The sequence below is a fragment of the Carcharodon carcharias genome, chromosome 29 (genome assembly GCF_017639515.1).
Source record: "Carcharodon carcharias isolate sCarCar2 chromosome 29, sCarCar2.pri, whole genome shotgun sequence".
Taxonomy (NCBI): domain Eukaryota; kingdom Metazoa; phylum Chordata; class Chondrichthyes; order Lamniformes; family Lamnidae; genus Carcharodon; species Carcharodon carcharias.
Window position 1 is genome coordinate 6,063,896 of NC_054495.1, and position 23,954 is coordinate 6,087,849.

The window sequence follows — 23,954 nt, forward strand, 5'->3', positions numbered from 1 at the left end:
AGAGTGAGAGAGGGAGACAGAGAAGAGAGAGAGAAAGAGGTAATTTCCTCATGCACATAGAGATTGGATAGTATACCACTACTTAACGTACAGAGAGTGAGAGGGAGGGAGACAAAGAGAGAGAATTGCTTACGATACACAACAGAGAAAGAGAGAGAGAGAGCCCATTACCTAATGTACACAGGGAGTGAGAGAGAGAGAGCATTATGTAATGTACACAGAGTCACAGCATTACTTAATGTACACAGAGAAAGAAAAAGTGAGCATCATATAAAATAAACAGAATGTGTATGTGAGAGACAGCATTATATAAAGTACACAGAGTATTTGTGTGTGTGTGTTTGTGTGAGAGAGAGAGAAAGAAAGACAGCATTATATGAAATATATAAAGTAGACAGGAGCGAGAACGAATATTACTGAATCTGTACAGGAAATGGAAAGTGCTTTATCGAATGTTCACAGGAGAAGCAGTTGCATCACAAACTGCTAACCTCATCTGTTTGCTCGACAACAGCGAGCCCTTGTAGTTGGATATATACTGGCTGTGTTTTACCACTAACATGGCGGTTCTGCTCATCTCTTAAGCTGATCCAGATCTTAAAAGAACTTTTTTAATAACTGGGAAATAGGTAACTTATCACCTCTCGTACTTTCAACTTCTGCAATGTAAAAATTCGATAGAGTGTACAGGACAGAGCCGGGCCATTTGGCCCAACTGGTCTATTCTGGTCTTTTTGCTCCACAAGTGCCTCGCCCCACTTTCCTTCGTTGCCTGCCCACCCCCCCCCCCCACCAATCAGCACATTCTTCCAATCCTTTCTCCCTCGTGTGTTTTTCTAGCTCCCCCTAAATGTCTCTATACTACTTCCCTCAACCACTTCCTGCGGTAGCGAGTTCCACATTCTCACCACTCTCTGAATCACAGAATCACACAGTGCAGAGGAGGCCCTTCGGCCCATCGAGTCTACACCGATGGGTAAAGAAGTTTCTGTCGAATTCCCGACTGGATTTATTAGTGACTCGCATATATTGACGGCTCCTAGTCCTGGTCTCCCTGCCAGCAGAAATATTTCCTCTACATCTAGCCCATCGAGCCCCCTCAAAATTTAAAAAGAAACCTTATTATGATCACCCCTCAGCCTTCTCTTTTCGAAAGGTAAGGGTGCCAGCCTGCTCAGTTTTCCAAACGTGTATAACCTTTCAGTTCTACTTTCATCCTTGAAAATCCTGTTTCCATTTCTCCAGTACCTCAATATCCTTATTGTAATGAGACCAGAACTGAGTACAGTGCTCTATGTGTGGCCCAACTAAGATTTTTTTCATTCATTTAAGGGACATTGGAGTTGCTGGCTAGACCCACATTTATTGCCTATCCCTAATTGCCCCTTGGGAAGGTGGTGGTGAGCTGCCTTCTTGAACTGCTGCAGTCCATGCGGTGTAGGTGCACCCACAGTGCTGTTAGGAGGGAGTTCCAAGATTTTGACCCAGTGACAGTGAAGGAACGGCTGACATATTTCCAAGTCAGGATGGTGAGTAGCTTGGAGGGGAACTTCCAGGTGGTGGTGTTCCCATCTATCTGCTGCCCTTGTCCTTCTAGATGGTAATGGTTGTGGGTTTGGATGGCGCTGTCTAAGGAGCCTTGGTGAGTTTCTGCAGTGCATCTTGTAGATGGTACACACACTGCTGCTACTGTGCGTCGGTGGTGGAGCGGGTGAATGTTTGTGGATGGGGTGCCAATCAAGCGGCTGCTTTGTGCTGGATTGTGTCAAGTTTCTTGAGTGTTGTTGGAGCTGCACTTATCCAGGCAAGTGGGGAGTATCCCATCACACTCCTGACTTGTGCCTTGTAGATAGTGGACAGGCTTTGGGGAGTGAGGAGGTGAGTTACTCGCTGCAGGATTCCCAGCCTCTGACCTGCTCTAGTAGCTACAGTATTTATATGCCTAGGCCAGTTCAGTTTCTGGTCAATGGTAACCCCCAGGATGTTGATAGTGGGGGATTCAGCAATGGTAAAGCCATTGAATGTCAAGGGTCAATGGTTAGATTCTCTCTTGTTGGAGATAGTCATTGCCTGGCACTTGTGTGGTATGAATGTTATTTGCCACTTGTCAGCTCAAGCCTATATATTGTCCAGGTCTTGCTGCATTTGGACATGGACTGCTTCAGTATCTGAGCAGTCACAAATTGTGCTGAACATTGTGCAATCATCAGCGAACATCCCCCCTTCTGACCTTTGATACAAGTTTAACATGAATTCTCTACTTCTCAATTCTATTGTTTGCAAAATGAACTCTAGTGTATTACATTGCCTAGAAAAGACCATGATCTACTGGAGATGCTTCAGGAGTTGGTAGGATAAATGGCAATAAACTATTTCCTCCAATGGGAGTTCCAGGTCAAGATGACAGACTCTTAACATTAGAGCCAGGCCGTTTAGGGGTAAGGTCATGAGGCACTTCTTCACGCAACTCTCTCCCCCAGAAAAAGCATTTGAGACTGGGGGTCAACTGGAAATTTCAAAACTGAGATGGATAGATTTTTGCTGGATAAGGTTATTAAGGGTTACAGAACCATGGTTGGCAAATGGAGTTAAGGCATAGACCAGCCATGATCTAACTGAATGGTGGACCAGGCCAAAGGGGCTGGATGGCCTCCTCCCGCTCCTTTACTTATTAAGGACTCACGATGCCGAAATTCGCCAACTTGCAGCTTCGCTATTTTTGACCAGTGCATTCACTAAACAAAGCTATGGGGGAATAATTATCTTTATTTCTGGCTGCACTAAAAAAGCTGAGGAATTAGTAATTAGGAAACTCAGGATCACCTAAATCTACTTACTGTGAATTAAATGATGTCTCTAAACACAGACTGGGTTGGCCATGCTATAAAGAATGGTAAGTGTCCTAATGAAGTTCTGAGAGTCTTCAGTGAATAATGCAAACAGCAACAATGCCCTGCATTTATATGGCACTTTCAACAGACAGAAATGCCCCGAGAAACTTCACAGGACCAATTATCAAATTAAATTTGACACTGAGCCACATAAAGAGATATGAGGACAGGTGACTAAAAGCTTGGTCACAGGGATAGATTTCAAGAAGCATCTGAAATGAGGAGAGAGAGGCAGAGAGGTTGAGGGAAGGAATTCCAGAGCTTAGGGCCCAGGAAGCTGAAGACATGGCTGCCAATGGTGGAGCGATGGAAATCAGGGATGCGCAAGAGGCCAGAGGTCTCAGAAGGGCTGGAAGAGGTTTCAGAGATAGGGAGGGCTGTAGGGGCTGGAAGAGGCTTCAGAGATAGGGAGAGTTTTAGGGGCTGGAAGAGGTTACTGGGATAGGGAGGGCTGTAGGGGCTGGAAGAGGTTTCAGAATGTTACAGAGATAGGGAGGGTTGCAGGGGCTGGAGGAGGTTACAGAGATAGGGAGGGTTGTAGGGGCTGGAGGAGGTTACAGAGATAGGGAGCGCTGTAGGGGCTGGAAGAGGTTACAGAGACAGGGAAGGCTGTAGGGGCTGGAAGAGGTTACAGAGACAGGGAAGGCTGTAGGAGCTGGAGGAGGTTACAGACATAGGGAGGACGGTAGGGGCTGGAAGAGGTTATAGAGATTGGGAGTGTTGAGGCCATGAGACCAATTAAAAACGAGAATGAGAAACTTAAAAAATCAATACCTTGTCGGACAAGGAGCCAATGAAAGTCAGTGAGCACACAGGTGATGAGTAAACAGGACTTTGTGAGAGTTAAGTTATGGGCAGCAGGGTGTTGGATGAGTTCGAATTTAGGCAGGATACTAAGTGCGAGCTGAGCCCGGAGAGGAACGGAATAGTTGAGTTTGGCAGTAACAAAGGCACAGGTGAGGGCTTCAGCAACGGATGTAAGTTTACCCACTACACCAACAATCACCCAAGTGTGCCCTCTATACCTGCTGAGGGCTGCATTGTGAAGCACAAGGTACCAAAGCGGTGTGTGAGAGAGGCTGGAGGGAGCAGGGAGTACTTCCTTTCTTTCCCTGTCCGTCATTGTTGGTTTGTTCAGGAACTGAACCTTCCCACTGGACTGAGGACCTGGGCAGGAAGATCGCATCAGTCGCAAGTCAGTAAACGAAAACACGAGCAGCTATTGTGCTCGTGGCTATTTCCTGTGACTTCATGCCCTGACTCAGTTCTGTGGGATAGGCTAAAAGGGAGCAGCAGCCAAAGCAACTTGACAGCTGATATCAGACCCCTCCCTCGGATTTGCTGCTTCTGTGCTGTTGACAGTGGAGCAAATTCCAATAGATTATCTCACATTTGTATGATTAAGCATTTGCTAAGCACCTTTGGGCATGAATCCACCTTACAAAGATGTTAGATAAACACGAGTTGTTATTTTCAATGGGAATCACCGACCCGCAAACTTAACACAAGAGAAAGGAGCAGGTATAAGCTGCTGATGCTCATGGCTAATCTTCCTGCTTTATGCCCATATTTCTCGATTCCCTTAAAGAGTCCAAAAAGTTAACAGTTGCAGCCTTTGTTTACTCGATGACTGAACATCCACAGCTCTCTGGGGTACAGAATTCCAAAGATTCAAAGATCAATGGGATTAGGCAAAGTTGACATGGATTTATGAGAGGGAAATCATGTTTAATAAACCTACTGAAGTTTTTTGAGGACATAACTAGCAGAATAGGTAAGGGAGAACCAGTGGATGTGGTGTATTTGGATTTTCAGAAAGCTTTTCATAAAGTCTCACACAAGAGGTTTGTGTGTCAAATTAAAGCACGTGGGATTGGGGGTAATATATTGGCATGGATTGAGAATTGGTTAACAGATAGGAAACAAAGAGCAGGAATAAACGGGTCTTTTTTGGAGTGACAGGCGGTGACTAGTGGGGTACCGCAGAGATCAGTGCTTGGGCCCCAGTTATTCACAATATATATCAATGATTTGGATGAGGAAACTAAAAGTAATATTTCCAAGTTTGCTCACAACACAATGTGGGAATGTGAGCAATCAAGAGGGTGTAAAGAGATTTCAAGGTGATTTAGACAGGTCGAGTGAGTGGGCAAATACATGGCAGATGCAGTATAACATGGTTAACTGTGTAGTTATCCCGTTCGAAAGGAAAAACAGAATGGCAGAGTATTACTTAAATGGCGATAGACTGGGAAATGTTGATGTACAAAGGGACCTGGATGTCCTTGTACACCAATCACTGAAAGCAAGCGTGCAGGTGCAGCAAGCAGTTAAGAAGGCAAATGGTACATTGGCCTTCATTGCAAGAGGACTTGAGTACAGGAGCAAGGATGTCTTACTGCAGCTGTACAGGGCCTTGGTGAGACCACACCTGGATGTGCAGTTTTAGTCTCCTAACCTAAGAAAGGATATACTTGCCATAAAGGGAGTGTAGTGAAGGTTCACCAGGCTGATTCCTGGGATGGCAGGATTGTCATATGAGGAGAGATTGGGTCGACTAGGCCTGTATTCACTAGAGTTTAGAAGAATGAGAGGGGATTTACTTGAAACATATAAAATTCTGGCAGAGCTGGACAGACTGGATGCTCTGGCTGGGGGTTCTAGAACAAGGGGTCACAGTCTCAGGATAGGGGGTAGACCATTTAGGACTGAGATGAGGGGAAACCTCTTCACTCGGAGAGTGGTGAACCTGTGGAATTCTCTACCACAGAAGGCTGTGGAGGCCAAGTCGCATATTTAAGAAGGAAATGGATAGATTTCTGGATTCTGGAGGCATCAAGGGATATGGGGAGAGTGCGGGAGTACGGCGTTGAGATAGAGGATCAGCCATGATCATATTGAAGGCGGAGCAGGCTCGAAGGGCCGAATGACCCACTCCTGCTCCTATTTTCTATGTTTCTATGATTCGCAGCCCTCGGAGTGAAGACATCTCTGCTCACCTCGGTCCAAAATGGCCGATCCCTTATCCTGAAGCTGTGCCTCTCAACTCCTGACTCTCCAGTCAGGGGAAAAAAATCCTCTGAGCATCTACCCTGTCAAGTCCTCTTGGAATGTGTTTCAATGAGATCACCTCTCATTCTTCTAAACTCCAAACATATAGGCCATTCTGGTCAATCTATCCTCATGGGACAGCCCGCCTCATCCCAGGAATCAATCTAGTGAGTCTTTGTTGCATCCCCTCTAAGGCAAGTATATCCTTCCTTAAAGAAATTGAGATGAAGAACTGGACACAGTGCTCCAGGTGTGGTCTCACTAATGCCCTGTACAATTACATCAGGACTTCCTTATTTTTGTCTGCCTTTGTAATTAAGGCCAACACACCATTTGCCTTCCTAATTGTTTGCTGCAGCTGCATGAATTTCAGTATAAGGACACCCAACTCCCACTGAACACTAACATTTAAGAGTCACCGCTTATCAGCTTCTCTACTCTTCCTGCCGAAGTCAGTAACCACACATTTCCCCATATTTAACTCCATTAGTCACTCTCTCGCGCACTCACTTAACATGTCCACATCCCTCTGCAGGCTCCTTGTGTCCTCCTCACAGCTTATTTTCCCATCAAACTTTGTAGCATCCTCAGACTTGGACATATTACACTCTGTCCCTTCACCCAAGTCTGTTTTCTCTGGAACAGAGGAGCCCGAGAGGAGATTTAATTGGGGTTTATGATACGATGAGGGACTTGGATAGAGTGGATTCGGAAGGACTTATTTCCCTCGGAGAGGTCAATAGGCGGAGGGGCGGAGGTGGGGAGGGGGGGCTTAAATTTAAAATAATTGGTAGGAGGATGAGAGGGGAGTTGTGGGGAAGGTTTTGCACCCAAGAGGGTTGTGGGGGTGTCTGGAACTCGCTGCTTGAAAAGGGTGGTGGAGGCAGGAACCTTCACTGCATTTAAAGAGTATCTGGATATGCACTTGGGAGTGCTTTAAACCACAGCGCTACGGCCCAAGAGCTGGAAAGTAGGATGAGGCTCGATTATTTGGCTGGCACAGACACAATGGGCTGAATAGTCTCCTTCTAGCCATCAAATTTTCTATGTTTGGTCACCAAGCAGCCACTTCTCTGTCATGAATATTAGATCAAACTCATTTAACTCAATTTGCACAATTAATTTGTCCATTTTGTTCGAAAAGCATTCACCTTTAACTTTTGACCATTTTTCCCTATTTGACCTTATTCCCTGATGCACTATCACCATTACACTCTCTCTCCCTTCCTGTCACATTCTGCTTACCTTTACCCAGATTGCTACATTGTTCGACTGCCTTGAATTTCCTCTTTGGACTCATAAATCTTCCTTCACCTGAGTCCTCCCCCAACATTCTAAGCCCCAGTTCATCAATTTGTGGGGGCACTGATCCCAGGCCGGTTTAAGTGAAGCCCATCCCAATGGGAATGGCTCCCTCCTTCCCCAATGCTGATGCCAGTACCCCGCGAATCAAAACCCGTCTCCCACAGCACCCTCCAAGCCATGTATTCGACTCGCTAATCTGTCTGACCCTTTGTACGGCATGATGTAATTCTGGGGGATGGTTTGGCTCAGAGCTTGTTTAGAAGTTGCCTCTATTTATCCCGGTGCACAGTTTGTGGGTCAGTTATGTCATTCCAGTTAGTGCAGACGCTGACTCACACTCATGCAAACAAACAACGCAGGATAAGGGAGCAGATAAGGGGTCAGACCTTTGGAGTCCCCAGACAGCAGGTAAAGGCAGCACCTGGACTAAGCTACGTAACCATGGGGCACCGAGCATAGTCCCCAGAGACTGTACCCCCACCCAATCACCGAGCCTACAGTCCCCAAAGACTGTATCCCCACCAACCCCAGTCACCGAGACTACAGTCCCCAGAAACTATCCCCTCACACACTGAGTCACGGAGCCGACAGCTCCAGAGACTGTACCCACACCCACCCAGTCACCGAGCCTACTGTCCCCAGAAACTGTACCCCCACCCATCCAGCTTACAGTCCCCACAGACTGTACCCACCCAGTCACCCAGCAGTAATTCAGCTTCTGAACGCTTAACCAATGCCACCTCCCCAGTGTTCTAATGCAGGGTCATCCATGTGGGAGGCAACAGCATGGGGAACAGCCCGAACCCAAAGCCAGGGACAAAACAGATCCAACAAGATAAATGTATGGCGCGGAGGGACCAACCTCTGTCAGGTGTGCAGTTACAGTGAAGCAATGGTGGGATTAGAGAGGCTGGGAGGGGAAAGAGAGAGAGGCTGGGATGGAGGGAGTGAGACACACTCGGGGGGCGGGGAGGGTGGAGGGAGCGCGAGAAGAGAGAGACATGGAGGAAAACCACGAGGGCTGCAGGGAAAAGGGCTACTAAGAAAGCCACGGGGATCAGGAGAGAGGAGGGGAGAGAGAAAGGTGGGGTTTCCACATCGCACAGCAGCCTGACTCGGACATGAATTGGCCGTCCCTTCACCATCGCTGGGTCTAAGTCCTGGAGCTCCCTCCTGAACAGCAGCGTGATGGGTGGACCAACACCACATGGACTGCAGCGGTTCAGGAAGGGCTAGGGTCCGGCAAAGCGTGCCAGCCCCAGCTTTGAGGTCCAGATCCCAGGAACGAATGCAGAACGGAAGGTTAATTTTACCTGCTGTAGTCCAACCCGTGCAAGGATCCCCGGAGGGGAAAAACCCAGTTTTACTTTTCGAGTAAGCTGTGTGAAAGAGCCGAACTCGGCGAACACTGATTCTGTTCTAGCACGGTTGACGGCGCTCTGACTCTGTCAGCCCTTCGATACCTTTATCTCCTTGTCAGAACAAACTCCAAGGCTGTGCACATTCCTTCTGTCAGATAGTACAGGTCCAAGGGCGGCCCAGTAACTGACGCACACACTCCCAGCTTTATCTGGAAGAGAGGTGTCCAATCCCTTCAGTGCTCTGATATTGGACTGGTGTAGAATCGCAAGTTTAACTAAAACTCACCCATCTCCTCACTGCAACCAAGTCCAGAAGAAAGGACTTAGAATCATAGATTGGCTACAGCACAGAAGTAGGCCACTGGGTACCCACACCCACCCAGTCACTGAGCGTACAGTCCCCCGGAGACTGTATCCACACTCACCCAGTCACTGAACATACAGTCCGAAGAGACTGTACCCACACCCACCCAGTCACTGAGCATACAGTCCCCAGAGACTGTACCCACACCCACCCAGTCACTGAGCATACAGTCCCCAGAGACTATACCCACATCCACCCAGTCACCAAGCTTACTGTCCCCAGAAACTGTACCCTCACCCACCCAGTCACTGAGCCTAAAGTTCCCAGAGCCTGTACCCCCGCCCACCCAGTCACTGAGCCTACAGTCCCCAGAGCCTGTACCCACACCTATCCAGTCATCGAGCCTACAGTCTCCCAGTGTTTGGATTGGATCTCTGGACTATGGTTCAAACCAATGATATTGTGGTTCAAAGATGAGGCTGTTACCACTTAGTGTGATTCAAGCCCCACTCGAGGACGACACTCCCAATACCAGGGCTGAGGGAGCGGTGCACTGTTGGTGGTACATCTTTCGGATGGATGTTAAACCAGGGCTTTCTTATCATTCTTTCATGGGGTGTGGGCATCACTGGCAAGGCTAGCATTTGTTGTCCATCCCTAATTGCCCTTTAGAAGGTGGTGGTGAGCTGCCTTCTTGAACCACTGCAGTCCATGTGATGTATGTACACCCATAGTGCTGTTAGAGAGGGAGTTCCAGGATTTTGATGCAGCGATAGTGAAGGAACGGCGATGTAGTTCCAAGACAGGATGGTGAGTGACTTGGAGGGGAACTTGCAGGTGGTGGTGTTTCCATGCACTAGCTGCCCTCACCCTTTTAGGCTGTAGAGGTCACAGCTTGGGAAGGTGCTACTGAAGGAGGTTTGGTAAATGTTTTATTATTTGTTTACAGGAGGCGGATATCACCAGGCCCGTGCATCAGTTACTGCAGTATATCTTGTATATAGAACACAATGGCAAATGTTTAAAGTGATGGATGGGGTACCAATCAAGTGGTGGCTTTGTTCTGACTGGTGTCGAGCTTCCTGAGTGTTGTGGGAGCTGCACTCATCCAGGCAAGTGGGGAGTATTCCATCACACTCCAGACTGGTGACTTGAAGATGGTGGACAGGCTTTGGGGAGACAGGAGGTGAGTTACAACAGGATTCCCAGCTTCTGACCTGCTCTTGTAGCCACAGTATTTATATGGCTGGTCTGGTTCAGTTTCTGGTCAATGGTAACCCCCAGGATGTTGATAGTGGGGGATTCAGTGATGGTAATGCCATTGAACGTCAGGGGGGGTGATGGTTAGATTCTCTCTTGTTTGGAATGGTCGTTGCCTGGCACTTGTGTGGCATGAGTGTTACTTGCCACTTGTCAGCCCAAGCCTGGATATTGTCCAGGTCTCCCTGCATTTGGTCATGGACTGCTTCAGTATCTGAGGAGTCGCGAATGGTGCTGAACATTATGCAATCATCAGCGAACATCCCCACTTCTGACCTGATGCCCGCCACTGCCTTCTCATGATCTAATGCCATTAAGTGTCAAGGTGAGATAGCTGGATTCTCTCTTTTTGGAGATGGTCATAGCCTGGCACTTATGTGACACGCAAGTTATTTGCCACTTATCAGTTAAAATTCTGACGTAGTCCTGGTCTGACTCCATAAGAGCACAGACTGCTTCAGTATCTGAAGAGTCGCGAACGGTGCTGAACATTATGCAATCATCAGCCAACATCCCCACCTCTGACCTTATGGTGGAAGGAAGGTCATTGATGAAGCAGCTGAAGATGGTTGGGCCGAGGACACTACCCTGAGGAACTCCTGCAGTGATGTCCTGGAGCTGAGATGATTAACCCCCAACAACCAATACCACCTCCCTTTTGTACAAGGTATGTCTCCAGCCAGTGGAGAGTTTTCCCCCTGATTCCCATTGATTTGAGTTTTGCTGGGGCTGCTTGATGCCACACTCGGTCAAAGGCTGCCTTGATGTCAAGGGCAGTAGTTCTTAGCTCACCTCGGGAGTTCAGCTCTTTTGTCCATGTTTGGACCAAGGCTGTAGTGTGGTCAGGAGCTGAGTGACCCTGGCGGAACCCAAACTGGGCACCAGTGAGTAGGTTATTGCTGAGTTAGTGCTGCATGATATCTCTGCCATTCTGTTTGGATTTGAGCTAAAAAACAAAATCACACAGCACTGCTGGAAGGAGAGTACAAGTGACCTCCCAGTGCCTTGACTAATGTTCCTCCCAACACCCTGAGACCAACCAAGATAGCCTTCAAAACAAACTCAATGTTCTAGTGAGCAAACTAAACTGCAGTGTTGATGAGGAGTGTGGGGGAAGTGGGTGCTGGTGGTGGACAGATTTGCCCGGTCAGGGTGCTATGGTGATGACGGGCCTTAAAGGAGTTGCTCTGTCTGATACACTCAGAAATAGATCACAAGCAAGCCTTCCACTGTGAAGGGTCAGGAACACACAGGCCTCGAACAAAGCACTTCAGGAGTCGATACATGGAAGAGCTGCTCTTTGAGGAAATGTTGTGAACCGTTGCTCCTTCGAGGGCTCCATTCCTGCTACTCGGCGAGGTACACGTTCCACTCAGCAGATTCACAGTCACCAGCAAAGTGGAGACCTGGTACTATTCAACGTCACAAGGCCTAAAATTAAATCGGATCTGGAAAGCTGTGGAGGTTTAGGACGAGGAGCAGGCCACTGTCCCGCTCTCTCCCCACAGCCCTGTACCAATCCCAAACTAATCCCACTGTCCCGCTCTCTCCCACAGTCCTGTACCAATCCCAAACTAATCCCACTGTCCCGCTCTCTCCCCACAGCCCTGTACCAATCCCAAACTAATCTCACTGTCCAGCTCTCTCCCCACAGCCCTGTAACAATCCCAAACTAATCCCACTGTCCTGCTCTCTCCCTACATAGCCCTGTACCAATCCCAAACTAATCCCACTGTCCCGCTCTCTCCCCAAAGTGCTGTACCAATCCCACACTAATCCCACTGTCCCTTTCTCCCCATAGCCCCGTAACAATCCCAAACTAATCCTACTGTCCCGCTCTCTCCCGATAGCCCTGTATCAATCCCGAACTCATCCCACTGTCCCTCTCTCCCCACATAGCCCTGTACCAATCCCAAACTAATCCCACTGTCCCGCTCTCTCCCCATAGCCCTGTACCAATCCCAAACTAATCCCACTGCCCCACTTTCTCCCCATAGCCCTGTACCAATCCCAAACTAATCCCACTGTCCCGCTCTCTCACCACAGCGCTGTACCAATCCCAAACTAATCCCTCTGTCCCTTTCTCCCCATAGCCCTGTACCAATCCCAAACTAATCCCACTGTCCCGCTCTCTCCCCATAGCCCTGTACAAATCCCAAACTAATCCCACTGTCCCACTCTCTCCCCATAGCCCTGTACCTATCCCAAACTAATCCCACTGTCCCGCTCTCTCCCCATAGCCCTGTACCAATCCCAAACTAATCCCACTGTCCCACTCTCTCCCCATAGCCCTGTACCTATCCCAAACTAATCCCACTGTCCCGCTCTCTCCCCATAGCCCTGTACCTATCCCAAACTAATCCCACTGTCCTGCTCACTCCCCGTAGCCCTGTACCAATCCCAAACTAATCCCACTGTCCCGCTCTCTCCCCACAGCCCTGTAACAATCCCAAACTAATCACACTGTCCCGCTCTCTCCCCATAGCGCTTTACCAATCCCAAAGTAATCCCACTGTCCCGCTCTCTCCCCATAGTGCTGTACCAATCCCATACTAATCCCACTGTCCTTTTCTCCCCATAGCCCTGTAACAATCCCAAACTAATCCCACTGTCCCGCTCTCTCTCCATAGCCCTGTATCAATCCCGAACTCATCCCACTGTCCCGCTCCCACCCCATAGCCCTGTACCAATCCCAAACTAAACCCACTGCCCCACTCTCTCCCCATAGCCCTGTACCAATCCCAAACTAATCCCACTGTACCGCTCTCTCCCCATAGCGCTGTACCAATACCAAACTAATCCCACTGTCCCGCTCTCTCCCCATAACCCTGTATCAATCCCGAACTCATCCCACTGTCCCTCTCTCACTACATAGCCCTGTACCAATCCCAAACTTATCCCACTGTCCCGCTCTCTCCCCATAGCCCTGTACCAATCCCAAACTAATCCCACTGCCCCACTCTCATCCCATAGCCCTGTACCAATCCCAAACTAATCCCACTGACCCACTCTCTCCCCATAGCGCTGTACCAATCCCAAACTAATCCCACTGTCCCGCTCTCTCCCCATAGCCCTGAACAAATCCCAAACTAATCCCACTGTCCCACTCTCTCCCAATAGCCCTGTACCTATCCCAAACTAATCCTACTGTTCCGCTCACTCCCCATAGCCCTATACCAATTCCAAACTAATCCCACTGTCCCTCTCTCCCTACATAGCCCTGTACCAATCCCAAACTAAACCCACTGTCCTCTCTCCCCACAGCCATGTACCAATCCCAAACAAATCCCACTGTCCCGCTGTCTCCCCGTAGCCCTGTATCAATCCCAAACTAATCCCTCTGTCCCTCTCTCCCAATAGCCCTGCACCAATCCCAAACCAAACCATGACCAACTCTCTCCCTATAGCACTGAATCAGTCCCAAACTAATGCCACAGCCCAACTCTCTACCCATAGTCCTGTAACAATCCCAAACTAATCCCACTGTTCCACTCTCCCCATAGCCCTGTACCAATCCCAAACTAATCCCGCTGTCCCTCTCTCCCCATAGCCCTGTACCAATCCCAAACTAGTCCCGCTGTCCCTCTCTCCCCATAGCCCTGTACCAATTCCAAACTAATCCCATTGACCCTCTCTCCCCATAGCCCTGTACCAATCGCAACCTTATCCCGCTGTTCCTCTCTACCCATAACCCTGTACCAATCCCAAACTAATCCCACTGTCCCTCTCTCCCCATAGCCCTGTATCAATCACAAACAAATCCGACTGTCCCTCTCTCCCCATAGCCCTGTACCAATCCCAAACTAGTCCCGCTGTCCCTCTCTCCCCATAGCCCTGTACCAATCCCAAACTAATCCCATTGACCCTCTCTCCCCATAGCCCTGTACCAATCGCAACCTTATCCCGCTGTCCCTCTCTACCCATAGCCCTGTATCAATCACAAACAAATCCGACTGTCCATCTCTCCCCAGAGCCCTGTACCAATCCGAAACTAATCCCACTGTCCCGCTCTCCCAATAGCCCTGTACCAATCCTAAAATCATCCTACTATCCTCTCTCTCCACATAGCCATGTAACAATCCCAAACCACTCCCATGGCCAACTCTCTCCCCATAGCCCTGTACCAATCCCAAACTAATCCCACTGTCCCTCTCTCCCCATAGCCCTGTACCAATCCCAAAGTAATCCCACTGTCCCTCTCCCCCATCAGTCCTGTATCAATCCCAAACTAATCCCACTGTCCCTCTCTCCCATCAGCCCTGTACCAATCCCAAACTAATCCCACTGTCCCTATCTCCCCATAGCTCTGTACCAATCCCAAACTAATCCCACTGTCCTTCTCTCCCAACAGCCTTGTACCAATCCCAAACTAATCCCACTGTCCCTCTCTCCCCATAGCCCTGTACCAATCCCAAACTAATCCCACTGTCCCTCTCTCTCATAAACCCTGTACCAATCCCAAACTAATCCCAATGTCTCTCTCTCCCAACAGCCTTGTACCAATCCCAAACTAATCCCACTGTCCCTCTCTCCCAACAGCCTTGTACCAATCCCAAACTAATCCCACAGTCCCTCTCTCCCATCAGCCCTGTACCAATCCCAAACTAATCCCACTGTCCCTCTCTCCCAACAGCCTTGTACCAATCCCAAACTAGTCCCACTGTCCTTCTCTCCCCATAGCCCTGTACCAATCCCAAACTAATCCCACTTTCCCTCTCTCTCATCAACCCTGTACCAATCCCAAACTAATCCCACTGTCTCTCTCTCCCAACAGCCTTGTACCAATCCCAAACTAATCCCACTGTCCCTCTCTCCCAACAGCCTTGTACCAATCCCAAACTAAACCCACTGTCCCTCTGTCCCATCAGCCCTGTACCAATCCCAAACTAATCCCACTGTCTCTCTCTCCCAACAGCCTTGTACCAGTCCAAACTAATCCCACGGTCGCTCTCCCCCATCAGCGCTGTATCAATCCCAAACTAATCCCACTGTCCCTCTCTCCCCATAGCCCTGTACCAATCCCAAACTAATCCCACTGTCCCTATCTCCCCATAGCTCTGTACCAATCCCAAACTAATCCCACTGTCCCTCTCTCCCATCAGCCCTGTACCAATCCCAAACTAATCCCACTGTCCCTATCTCCCCATAGCTCTGTACCAATCCCAAACTAATCCCACTGTCCTTCTCTCCTAACAGCCTTGTACCAATCCCAAACTAATCCCACTGTCCCTCTCTCCCCATAGCCCTGTACCAATCCCAAACTAATCCCACTGTCCCTCTCTCTCATAAACCCTGTACCAATCCCAAACTAATCCCACTGTCTCTCTCTCCCAACAGCCTTGTACCAATCCCAAACTAATCCCACTGTCCTTCTCTCCCAACAGCCTTGTACCAATCCCAAACTAATCCCACAGTCCCTCTCTCCCATCAGCCCTGTACCAATCCCAAACTAATCCCACTGTCCCTCTCTCCCAACAGCCCTGTACCAATCCCAAACGAATCCCACTGTCCTTCTCTCCCCATAGCCCTGTACCAATCCCAAACTAATCCCACTGTCCCTCTCTCTCATCAGCCCTGTACCAATCCCAAACTAATCCCACTGTCCTTCTCTCCCAACAGCCTTGTACCAATCCCAAACTAATCCCACTGTCCCTCTCTCCCCATAGCCCTGTACCAATCCCAAACTAATCCCACTGTCTCTCTCTCCCAACAGCCTTGTACCAATCCCAAACTAATCCCACTGTCCCTATCTCCCCATAGCTCTGTACCAATCCCAAACTAAGCCCACTGTCCCTCTCTCCCAACAGCCTTGTACCAATCCCAAACTAATCCCACTGTCCTTCTCTCCCATCAGCCCTGTACCAATCCCAAACTAATCCCACTGTCCCTCTCTCCCAACAGCCTTGTACCAATCCCAAACTAATCCCACTGTCCTTCTCTCCCCATAGCCCTGTACTAATCCCAAACTAATCCCACTGTTCCTCTCTCTCATCAGCCCTGTACCAATCCCAAACTAATCCCACTGTCTCTCTCTCCCAACAGCCTTGTACTAATCCCAAACTAATCCCACTGTCCCTCTCTCCCATCAGCCCTGTACCAATCCCAAACTAATCCCACTGTCCCTCTCTCCCAACAGCCTTGTACCAATCCCAAACTAATCCCACTGTCCCTCTCTCCCATCAGCCCTGTACCAATCCCAAACTAATCCCACTGTCCCTCTCTCCCAACAGCCTTGTACCAATCCCAAACTAATCCCACTGTCCCTCTCTCCCATCAGCCCTGTACCAATCCCAAACTAATCCCACTGTCTCTCTCTCCCAACAGCCTTGTACCAATCCCAAACTAATCCCACTGTCCCTATCTCCCCATAGCTCTGTACCAATCCCAAACTAATCCCACTGTCCCTCTCTCCCAACAGCCTTGTACCAATCCCAAACTAATCCCACTGTCCCTGTCTCCCCATAGCTCTGTACCAATCCCAAACTAATCCCACTGTCCCAATCTCCCCATAGCTCTGTACCAATCCCAAACTAATCCCACTGTCCCTCTCTCCCATCAGCCCTGTACCAATCCCAAACTAATCCCACTGTCCCTCTCTCCCAACAGCCTTGTATCAATCCTAAACTAATCCCACTGTCCCGCTCTCTCCCCACAGCCCTGTACCAATCCCAAACTAATCCCACTGTCCCTCTCTCCCAAAAGCCTTGTACCAATCCCAAACTAAACCCACGGTCCCTCTGTCCCATCAGCCCTGTACCAATCCCAAACTAATCCCACTGTCTCTCACTCCCAACAGCCTTGTACCAGTCCAAACTAATCCCACTGTCCCTCTCCCCCATCAGCGCTGTATCAATCCCAAACTAATCCCACTGTCCCTATCTCCCCAAAGATCTGTCCCAATCCCAAACTAATCCCACTGTCCCTATCTCCCCATAGCTCTGTACCAATCCCAAACTAATCCCACTGTCCTTCTCTCCCAACAGCCTTGTACCAATCCCAAACTAATCCCACTGTCCCTCTCTCCCCATAGCCCTGTACCAATCGCAAACTAATCCCAATGTCTCTCTCTCCCAACAGCCTTGTACCAATCCCAAACTAATCCCACTGTCCCTATCTCCCCATAGCTCTGTACCAATCCCAAACTAATCCCACTGCCCCTCTCTCCCATCAGCCCTGTACCAATCCCAAACTAATCCCACTGTCCCTCTCTCCCAACAGCCTTGTACCAATCCCAAACTAATCCCACTGTCCTTCTCTCCCATCAGCCCTGTACCAATCCCAAACTAATCCCACTGTCCCTCTCTCCCAACAGCCTTGTACCAATCCCAAACTAATCCCACTGTCCTTCTCACCCCATAGCCCTGTACCAATCCCAAACTAATCCCACTGCCCCTCTCTCTCATCAGCCCTGTACCAATCCCAAACTAATCCCACTGTCTCTCTCTCCCAACAGCCTTGTACCAATCCCAAACTAATCCCACTGTCCCTCTCTCCCAACAGCCCTGTACCAATCCCAAACTAATCCCACTGTCCCTATCTCCCCATAGCTCTGTACCAATCCCAAACTAATCCCACTGCCCCTCTCTCCCATCAGCCCTGTACCAATCCCAAACTAATCCCACTGTCCCTCTCTCCCAACAGCCTTGTATCAATCCCAAACTAATCCCACTGTCCCTCTCTCCCATCAGCCCTGTACCAATCCCAAACTAATCCCACTGTCCTTCTCTCCCAACAGCCTTGTACCAATCCCAAACTAATCCCACTGTCCCTCTCTCCCCATAGCCCTGTACCAATCCCAAACTAATCCCACTGTCTCTCTCTCCCAACAGCCTTGTACCAATCCCAAACTAATCCCACTGTCCCTATCTCCCCATAGCCCTGTACCAATCCCAAACTAATCCCACTGCCCCTCTCTCCCATCAGCCCTGTACCAATCCCAAACTAATCCCACTGTCCCTCTCTCCCAACAGCCTTGTACCAATCCCAAACTAATCCCACTGTCCTTCTCTCCCATCAGCCCTGTACCAATCCCAAACTAATCCCACTGTCCCTCTCTCCCAACAGCCTTGTACCAATCCCAAACTAATCCCACTGTCCTTCTCTCCCCATAGCCCTGTACCAATCCCAAACTAATCCCACTGTCCCTCTCTCTCATCAGCCCTGTACCAATCCCAAACTAATCCCACTGTCTCTCTCTCCCAACAGCCTTGTACCAATCCCAAAAAAATCCCACTGTCCCTCTCTCCCAACAGCCCTGTACCAATCCCAAACTAATCCCACTGTCCCTATCTCCCCATAGCTCTGTACCAATCCCAAACTAATCCCACTGCCCCTCTCTCCCATCAGCCCTGTACCAATCCCAAACTAATCCCACTGTCCCTCTCTCCCAACAGCCTTGTATCAATCCCAAACTAATCCCACTGTCCCTCTCTCCCATCAGCCCTGTACCAATCCCAAACTAATCCCACTGTCCCTCTCTCCCAACAGCCTTGTACCAATCCCAAACTAATCCCACTGTCCCTATCTCCCCATAGCCCTGTACCAGTCCCAAACTAATCCCGCTGTCCCTCTCTCCCAACAGCCTTGTATCAATCCCAAACTAATCCCACTGTCCCTCTCTCCAAACAGCCTTGTACCAATCCCAAACTAATCCCACTGTCCCTCTCTCCCAACAGCCTTGTACCAATCCCAAACTAATCCCACTGTCCCTCTCTCCCCATAGCCCTGTACCAGTCCCAAACTAATCCCGCTGTCGCTCTCTCCCATCAGCCCTGTACCAATCCCAAACTAATCCCAATGTCCCTCTCTCCCATCAGCCCTGTACCAATCCCAAACTAATCCCACTGTCCCTCTCTCCCATCAGCCCTGTAACAATCCCAAACTAATCCCACTGTCCCTCTCTCCCATCAGCCCTGTACCAATCCCAAACTAATCCCACTGTCCCTCTCTCCCAACAGCCTTGTACCAATCCCAAACTAAACCCACTGTCCCTCTCTCCCATCAGCCCTGTACCAATCCCAAACTAATCCCACTGTCTCTCTCTCCCAACAGCCTTGTACCAGTCCAAACTAATCCAACTGTCCCTATCTCCCCATAGCTCTGTACCAATCCCAAACTAATCCCACTGTCCCTCTCTCCCAACAGCCTTGTACCAATCCCAAACTAATCCCACTGTCCCTATCTCCCCAAAGCTCTGTCCCAATCCCAAACTAATCCCACTGTCCCTATCTCCCCATAGCTCTGAACCAATCCAAACTAATCCCACTGTCCCTCTCTCCCATCAACCCTGTACCAATCCCAAACTAATCCCACTGTCCCTCTCTCCCAACAGCCTTGTACCAATCCCAAACTAATCCCACCGTTCCTATCTCCCCATAGCTCTGTACCAATCCCAAACTAATCCCACTGTCCCTCTCTCCCATCAGCCCTGTACCAATCCCAAACTAATCCCACTGTCCCTCTCTCCCAACAGCCTTGTACCAATCCCAAACAAATCCCTCTGTCCCTCTCTCCCATCAGCCCTGTACCAATCCCAAACTAATCCCACTGTCCCTCTCTCCCAACAGCCTTGTACCAATCCCAAACTAATCCCACTGTCCCTCTCTCCCATCAGCCCTGTACCAATCCCAAACTAATCCCACTGTCTCTCTCTCCCAACAGCCTTGTACCAATCCCAAACTAATCCCACTGTCCCTATCTCCCCATAGCTCTGTACCAATCCCAAACTAATCCCACTGTCCCTCTCTCCCAACAGCCTTGTACCAATCCCAAACTAATCCCACTGTCCCTGTCTCCCCATAGCTCTGTACCAATCCCAAACTAATCCCACTGTCCCAATCTCCCCATAGCTCTGTACCAATCCCAAACTAATCCCACTGTCCCTCTCTCCCATCAGCCCTGTACCAATCCCAAACTAATCCCACTGTCCCTCTCTCCCAACAGCCTTGTATCAATCCTAAACTAATCCCACTGTCCCGCTCTCTCCCCACAGCCCTGTACCAATCCCAAACTAATCCCACTGTCCCTCTCTCCCAACAGCCTTGTACCAATCCCAAACTAAACCCACGGTCCCTCTGTCCCATCAGCCCTGTACCAATCCCAAACTAATCCCACTGTCTCTCACTCCCAACAGCCTTGTACCAGTCCAAACTAATCCCACTGTCCCTCTCCCCCATCAGCGCTGTATCAATCCCAAACTAATCCCACTGACCCTCTCTCCCCATAGCCCTGTACCAATCCCAAACTAATCCCACTGTCCCTATCTCCCCATAGCTCTGTACCAATCCCAAACTAATCCCACTGTCCCTCTCTCCCATCAGCCCTGTACCAATCCCAAACTAATCCCACTGTCCCTATCTCCCCATAGCTCTGTACCAATCCCAAACTAATCCCACTGTCCTTCTCTCCCAACAGTCTTGTACCAATCCCAAACTAATCCCACTGTCCCTCTCTCCCCATAGCCCTGTACCAATCCCAAACTAATCCCACTGTCCCTCTCTCTCATAAGCCCTGTACCAATCCCAAACTAATCCCACTGTCTCTCTCTCCCAACAGCCTTGTACCAATCCCAAACTAATCCCACTGTCCCTCTCTCCCAACAGCCTTGTACCATTCCCAAACTAATCCCACAGTCCCTCTCTCCCATCAGCCCTGTACCAATCCCAAACTAATCCCACTGTCCCTCTCTCCCAACAGCCTTGTACCAATCCCAAACTAATCCCACTGTCCCTCTCTCTCATCAGCCCTGTACCAATCCCAAACTAATCCCACTGTCTCTCTCTCCCAACAGCCTTGTACCAATCCCAAACTAAACCCACTGTCCCTCTGTCCCATCAGCCCTGTACCAATCCCAAACTAATCCCACTGTCTCTCTCCCAACAGCCTTGTACCAGTCCAAACTAATCCCACTGTCCCTATCTCCCCATAGCTCTGTACCAATCCCAAACTAATCCCACTGTCCCTATCTCGCCAAAGATCTGTCCCAATCCCAAACTAATCCCACTGTCCCTATCTCCCCATAGCTCTGTACCAATCCCAAACTAATCCCACTGTCCTTCTCTCCCAACAGCCTTGTACCAATCCCAAACTAATCCCACTGTCCCTCTCTCCCCATAGCCCTGTACCAATCGCAAACTAATCCCACTGTCTCTCTCTCCCAACAGCCTTGTACCAATCCCAAACTAATCCCACTGTCCCTATCTCCCCATAGCTCTGTACCAATCCCAAACTAATCCCACTGCCCCTCTCTCCCATCAGCCCTGTACCAATCCCAAACTAATCCCACTGTCCCTCTCTCCCATCAGCCCTGTACCAATCCCAAACTAATCCCACTGTCCTCTCTCTCCACATAGTCTTCTAACAATTCCAAACCACTCCCATGGCCAACTCTCCCCACATAGCCCTGTAGCAATGCCAAACTAATCCCACTGTCCCGCTCGCTCCCCATAGCCCTGTACCAATTCCAAACTAATCTCACTATCCCGCTCTCTCCCCATAGCCCTGTACCAATGCCAAACTAATCCTACTGTCCCTCTCTCCCCGCATAGCCCTGTATCAAACCCCAACCACTCCCATGGCCAATTCTCTCCCCATAGCCCTGAATCAGTCCCAAACTAATCCTTCTGTCCCGCTCTCTCCCCATAGCTCTGTATCAATCCCAAACTATTCCCACTGTCCTGCTCTCTCCCCACAGCCCTGTATCAATCCCAACTAATCCCGCTGTTCCGCTCTCTCCCCATAGCTCTGTATCAATCCCAAACTATTCCCACTGTCCTGCTGTCTCCCCACAGCCCCGTATCAATCCCAAACTAATCCCACTGACCCGCTCTCTCCCCATAGTCCTGTATCAATCCCAAACTAATCCCACTGTCCCGCTCTCTCCCCATAGCCCTGTATCAATCTCAAACTCATCCCACTGCCCCGCTCTCTTCCCATAGCACTGTATCAATCCCAAACTAATCCCACTGCCCCGCTCTCTCCCCATAGCCCTGTATCAATCTCAAACTCATCCCACTGCCCCGCTCTCTTCCCATAGCACTGTATCAATCCCAAACTAATCCCACTGCCCCGCTCTCTTCCCATAGCCCTGTATCAATCCCAAACTAATCCCACTGCCCCGCTCTCTTCCCATAGCACTGTATCAATCCCAAACTAATCCCACTGCCCCACTCTCTCCCCATAGCCCTGTATCAATCCCAAACTAATCCCACTGGCCCGCTTTCTCCCCATAGCCCTGTATCAAACCCCGTAATGGGATTAGTTTGAAAATCAGGAATGGAGTCTAGAGTCAGCTCTCACAGGAGTTGTAGATCATAGCATTTCATCAAATATGAGAACAACTCTTTGATTGTATCGTCTCCTTAAATGCGCTGCTTGTTAAAGTCCTGTGTGTCCCTGGCCCCTGGCAGTGGGAAGCTTCCATGTGACTGCTGTTCAGCTGCCCCATAGTCTTGTTAGCTCTACATCTGAATGGAAAGATTGTTTCTCACAAGCTGGTAACAGATTTCACAGGGATTTTGGAAACTCACTTCAAAGAGCCATCTACAGGCCTGAGCTAGTACTCCACTGTGACTGTTGACATAGTAAAAACAAATGGCAAAAATTGACATAGTAATTTAAGATGGGAGATATCAACAGGGATATATGATCATCCTAGGTACAGCAGGCACAGTGCTTGTGCTACCGGACCAGTAACACACAGACCTGGATAGTGATCCCTATAACCAGGACTCCTCATCTCAGGTTTCCCTCCAATCTCAGGTTTCCTCAGTAACCAGCCCCATCCATCCTAAGGTTTCCCTGGAAACCAGCCCCCTCCAATCCCAAGGATTCCTTGTAACCGACTAGCACTCCAAGTTTCCTTGGCAACCGATCCCCCTCCATCCCAGGTTTCCCTGGTAACCGACCCCCCTTCACCGTAGGTTTCCCTGGTAACCGACCCCACTTCATCCCAAGTTTCCCTGGTAACTGACTGCCCTCTCCCCAGGTTTCCCTGGTAACCGACCCTCCTCCATCCCAGGTTTCCCTGGTAACCGACCCCCCTCCATCCCAGGTTTCCCTGGTAACTGACTGCCCTCTCCCCAGGTTTCCCTGGTAACCGACCCTCCTCCATCCCAGGTTTCCCTGGTAACCGACCCCCCTCCATCCCAGGTTTCCCTGGTAACCGACCCCCCTCCATCCCAGGTTTCCCTGGTAACCGACCCCCCTCCATCCCAGGTTTCCCTGGTAACCGACCCCCCTCCATCCCAGGTTTCCCTGGTAACCGACCCCCCCCTCCATCCCAGGTTTCTCTGGTAACTGACCCCCCTTCACCCCAGGTTTCCCTGGCAACCGACCCCCCTCTCCTCAGTTTTCCCTGGTAACCGACCCCCCCTCCCTCTCCCCAGGTTTCCCTGGTAACCGACCACACCCCTGTCCCCAGTACCAACCTGTTGGGGCCGCTCCTTTGCTCCCGCTCCCCACTCCGCCTGATGCCATGTTCAGGGCAAGAGATTAACATGGGATTCAACTCAGCCAATCAGCGGCGCCGCTCCACCGCTCACGAAGACAAGCCTACACAACGCTCAGCCAATCAGTGGCTCCGTTCGGACCGCTGCATCTCTGTCAATAAGAGTGGACACGCCCACAAAGCAGTCAACCAATCCGCGGCTCCTCTCCAACCGCTCCACCACCGTCAACCAGAGATTGGGCTCGCCCATGCACCACTCAGCCAATCACCGGATCCGCTCCGACCGCTCCACCGCTGTCAATCAGAGCGCGGACACGCCCATGCGGCACGCAGCC

The 23,954-nt window shown here is 50.0% G+C and overlaps 1 protein-coding gene across 1 annotated transcript in view; it reads right to left on the reverse strand.

The window, feature by feature from the left end:
- lipeb (lipase, hormone-sensitive b) overlaps nucleotides 1-23,733 on the reverse strand; it is a 91,652-nt gene extending 67,919 nt beyond the window's left edge. Inside the window, exon 1 of the mRNA XM_041176758.1 lies at nucleotides 23,600-23,733. Within this exon, the coding sequence (XP_041032692.1) occupies nucleotides 23,600-23,648 (49 nt within the window). The 5' untranslated portion in view covers nucleotides 23,649-23,733. The remainder of the gene's footprint in view (nucleotides 1-23,599) is intronic.
- Between the last annotated feature and the right edge of the window lie 221 nt (nucleotides 23,734-23,954).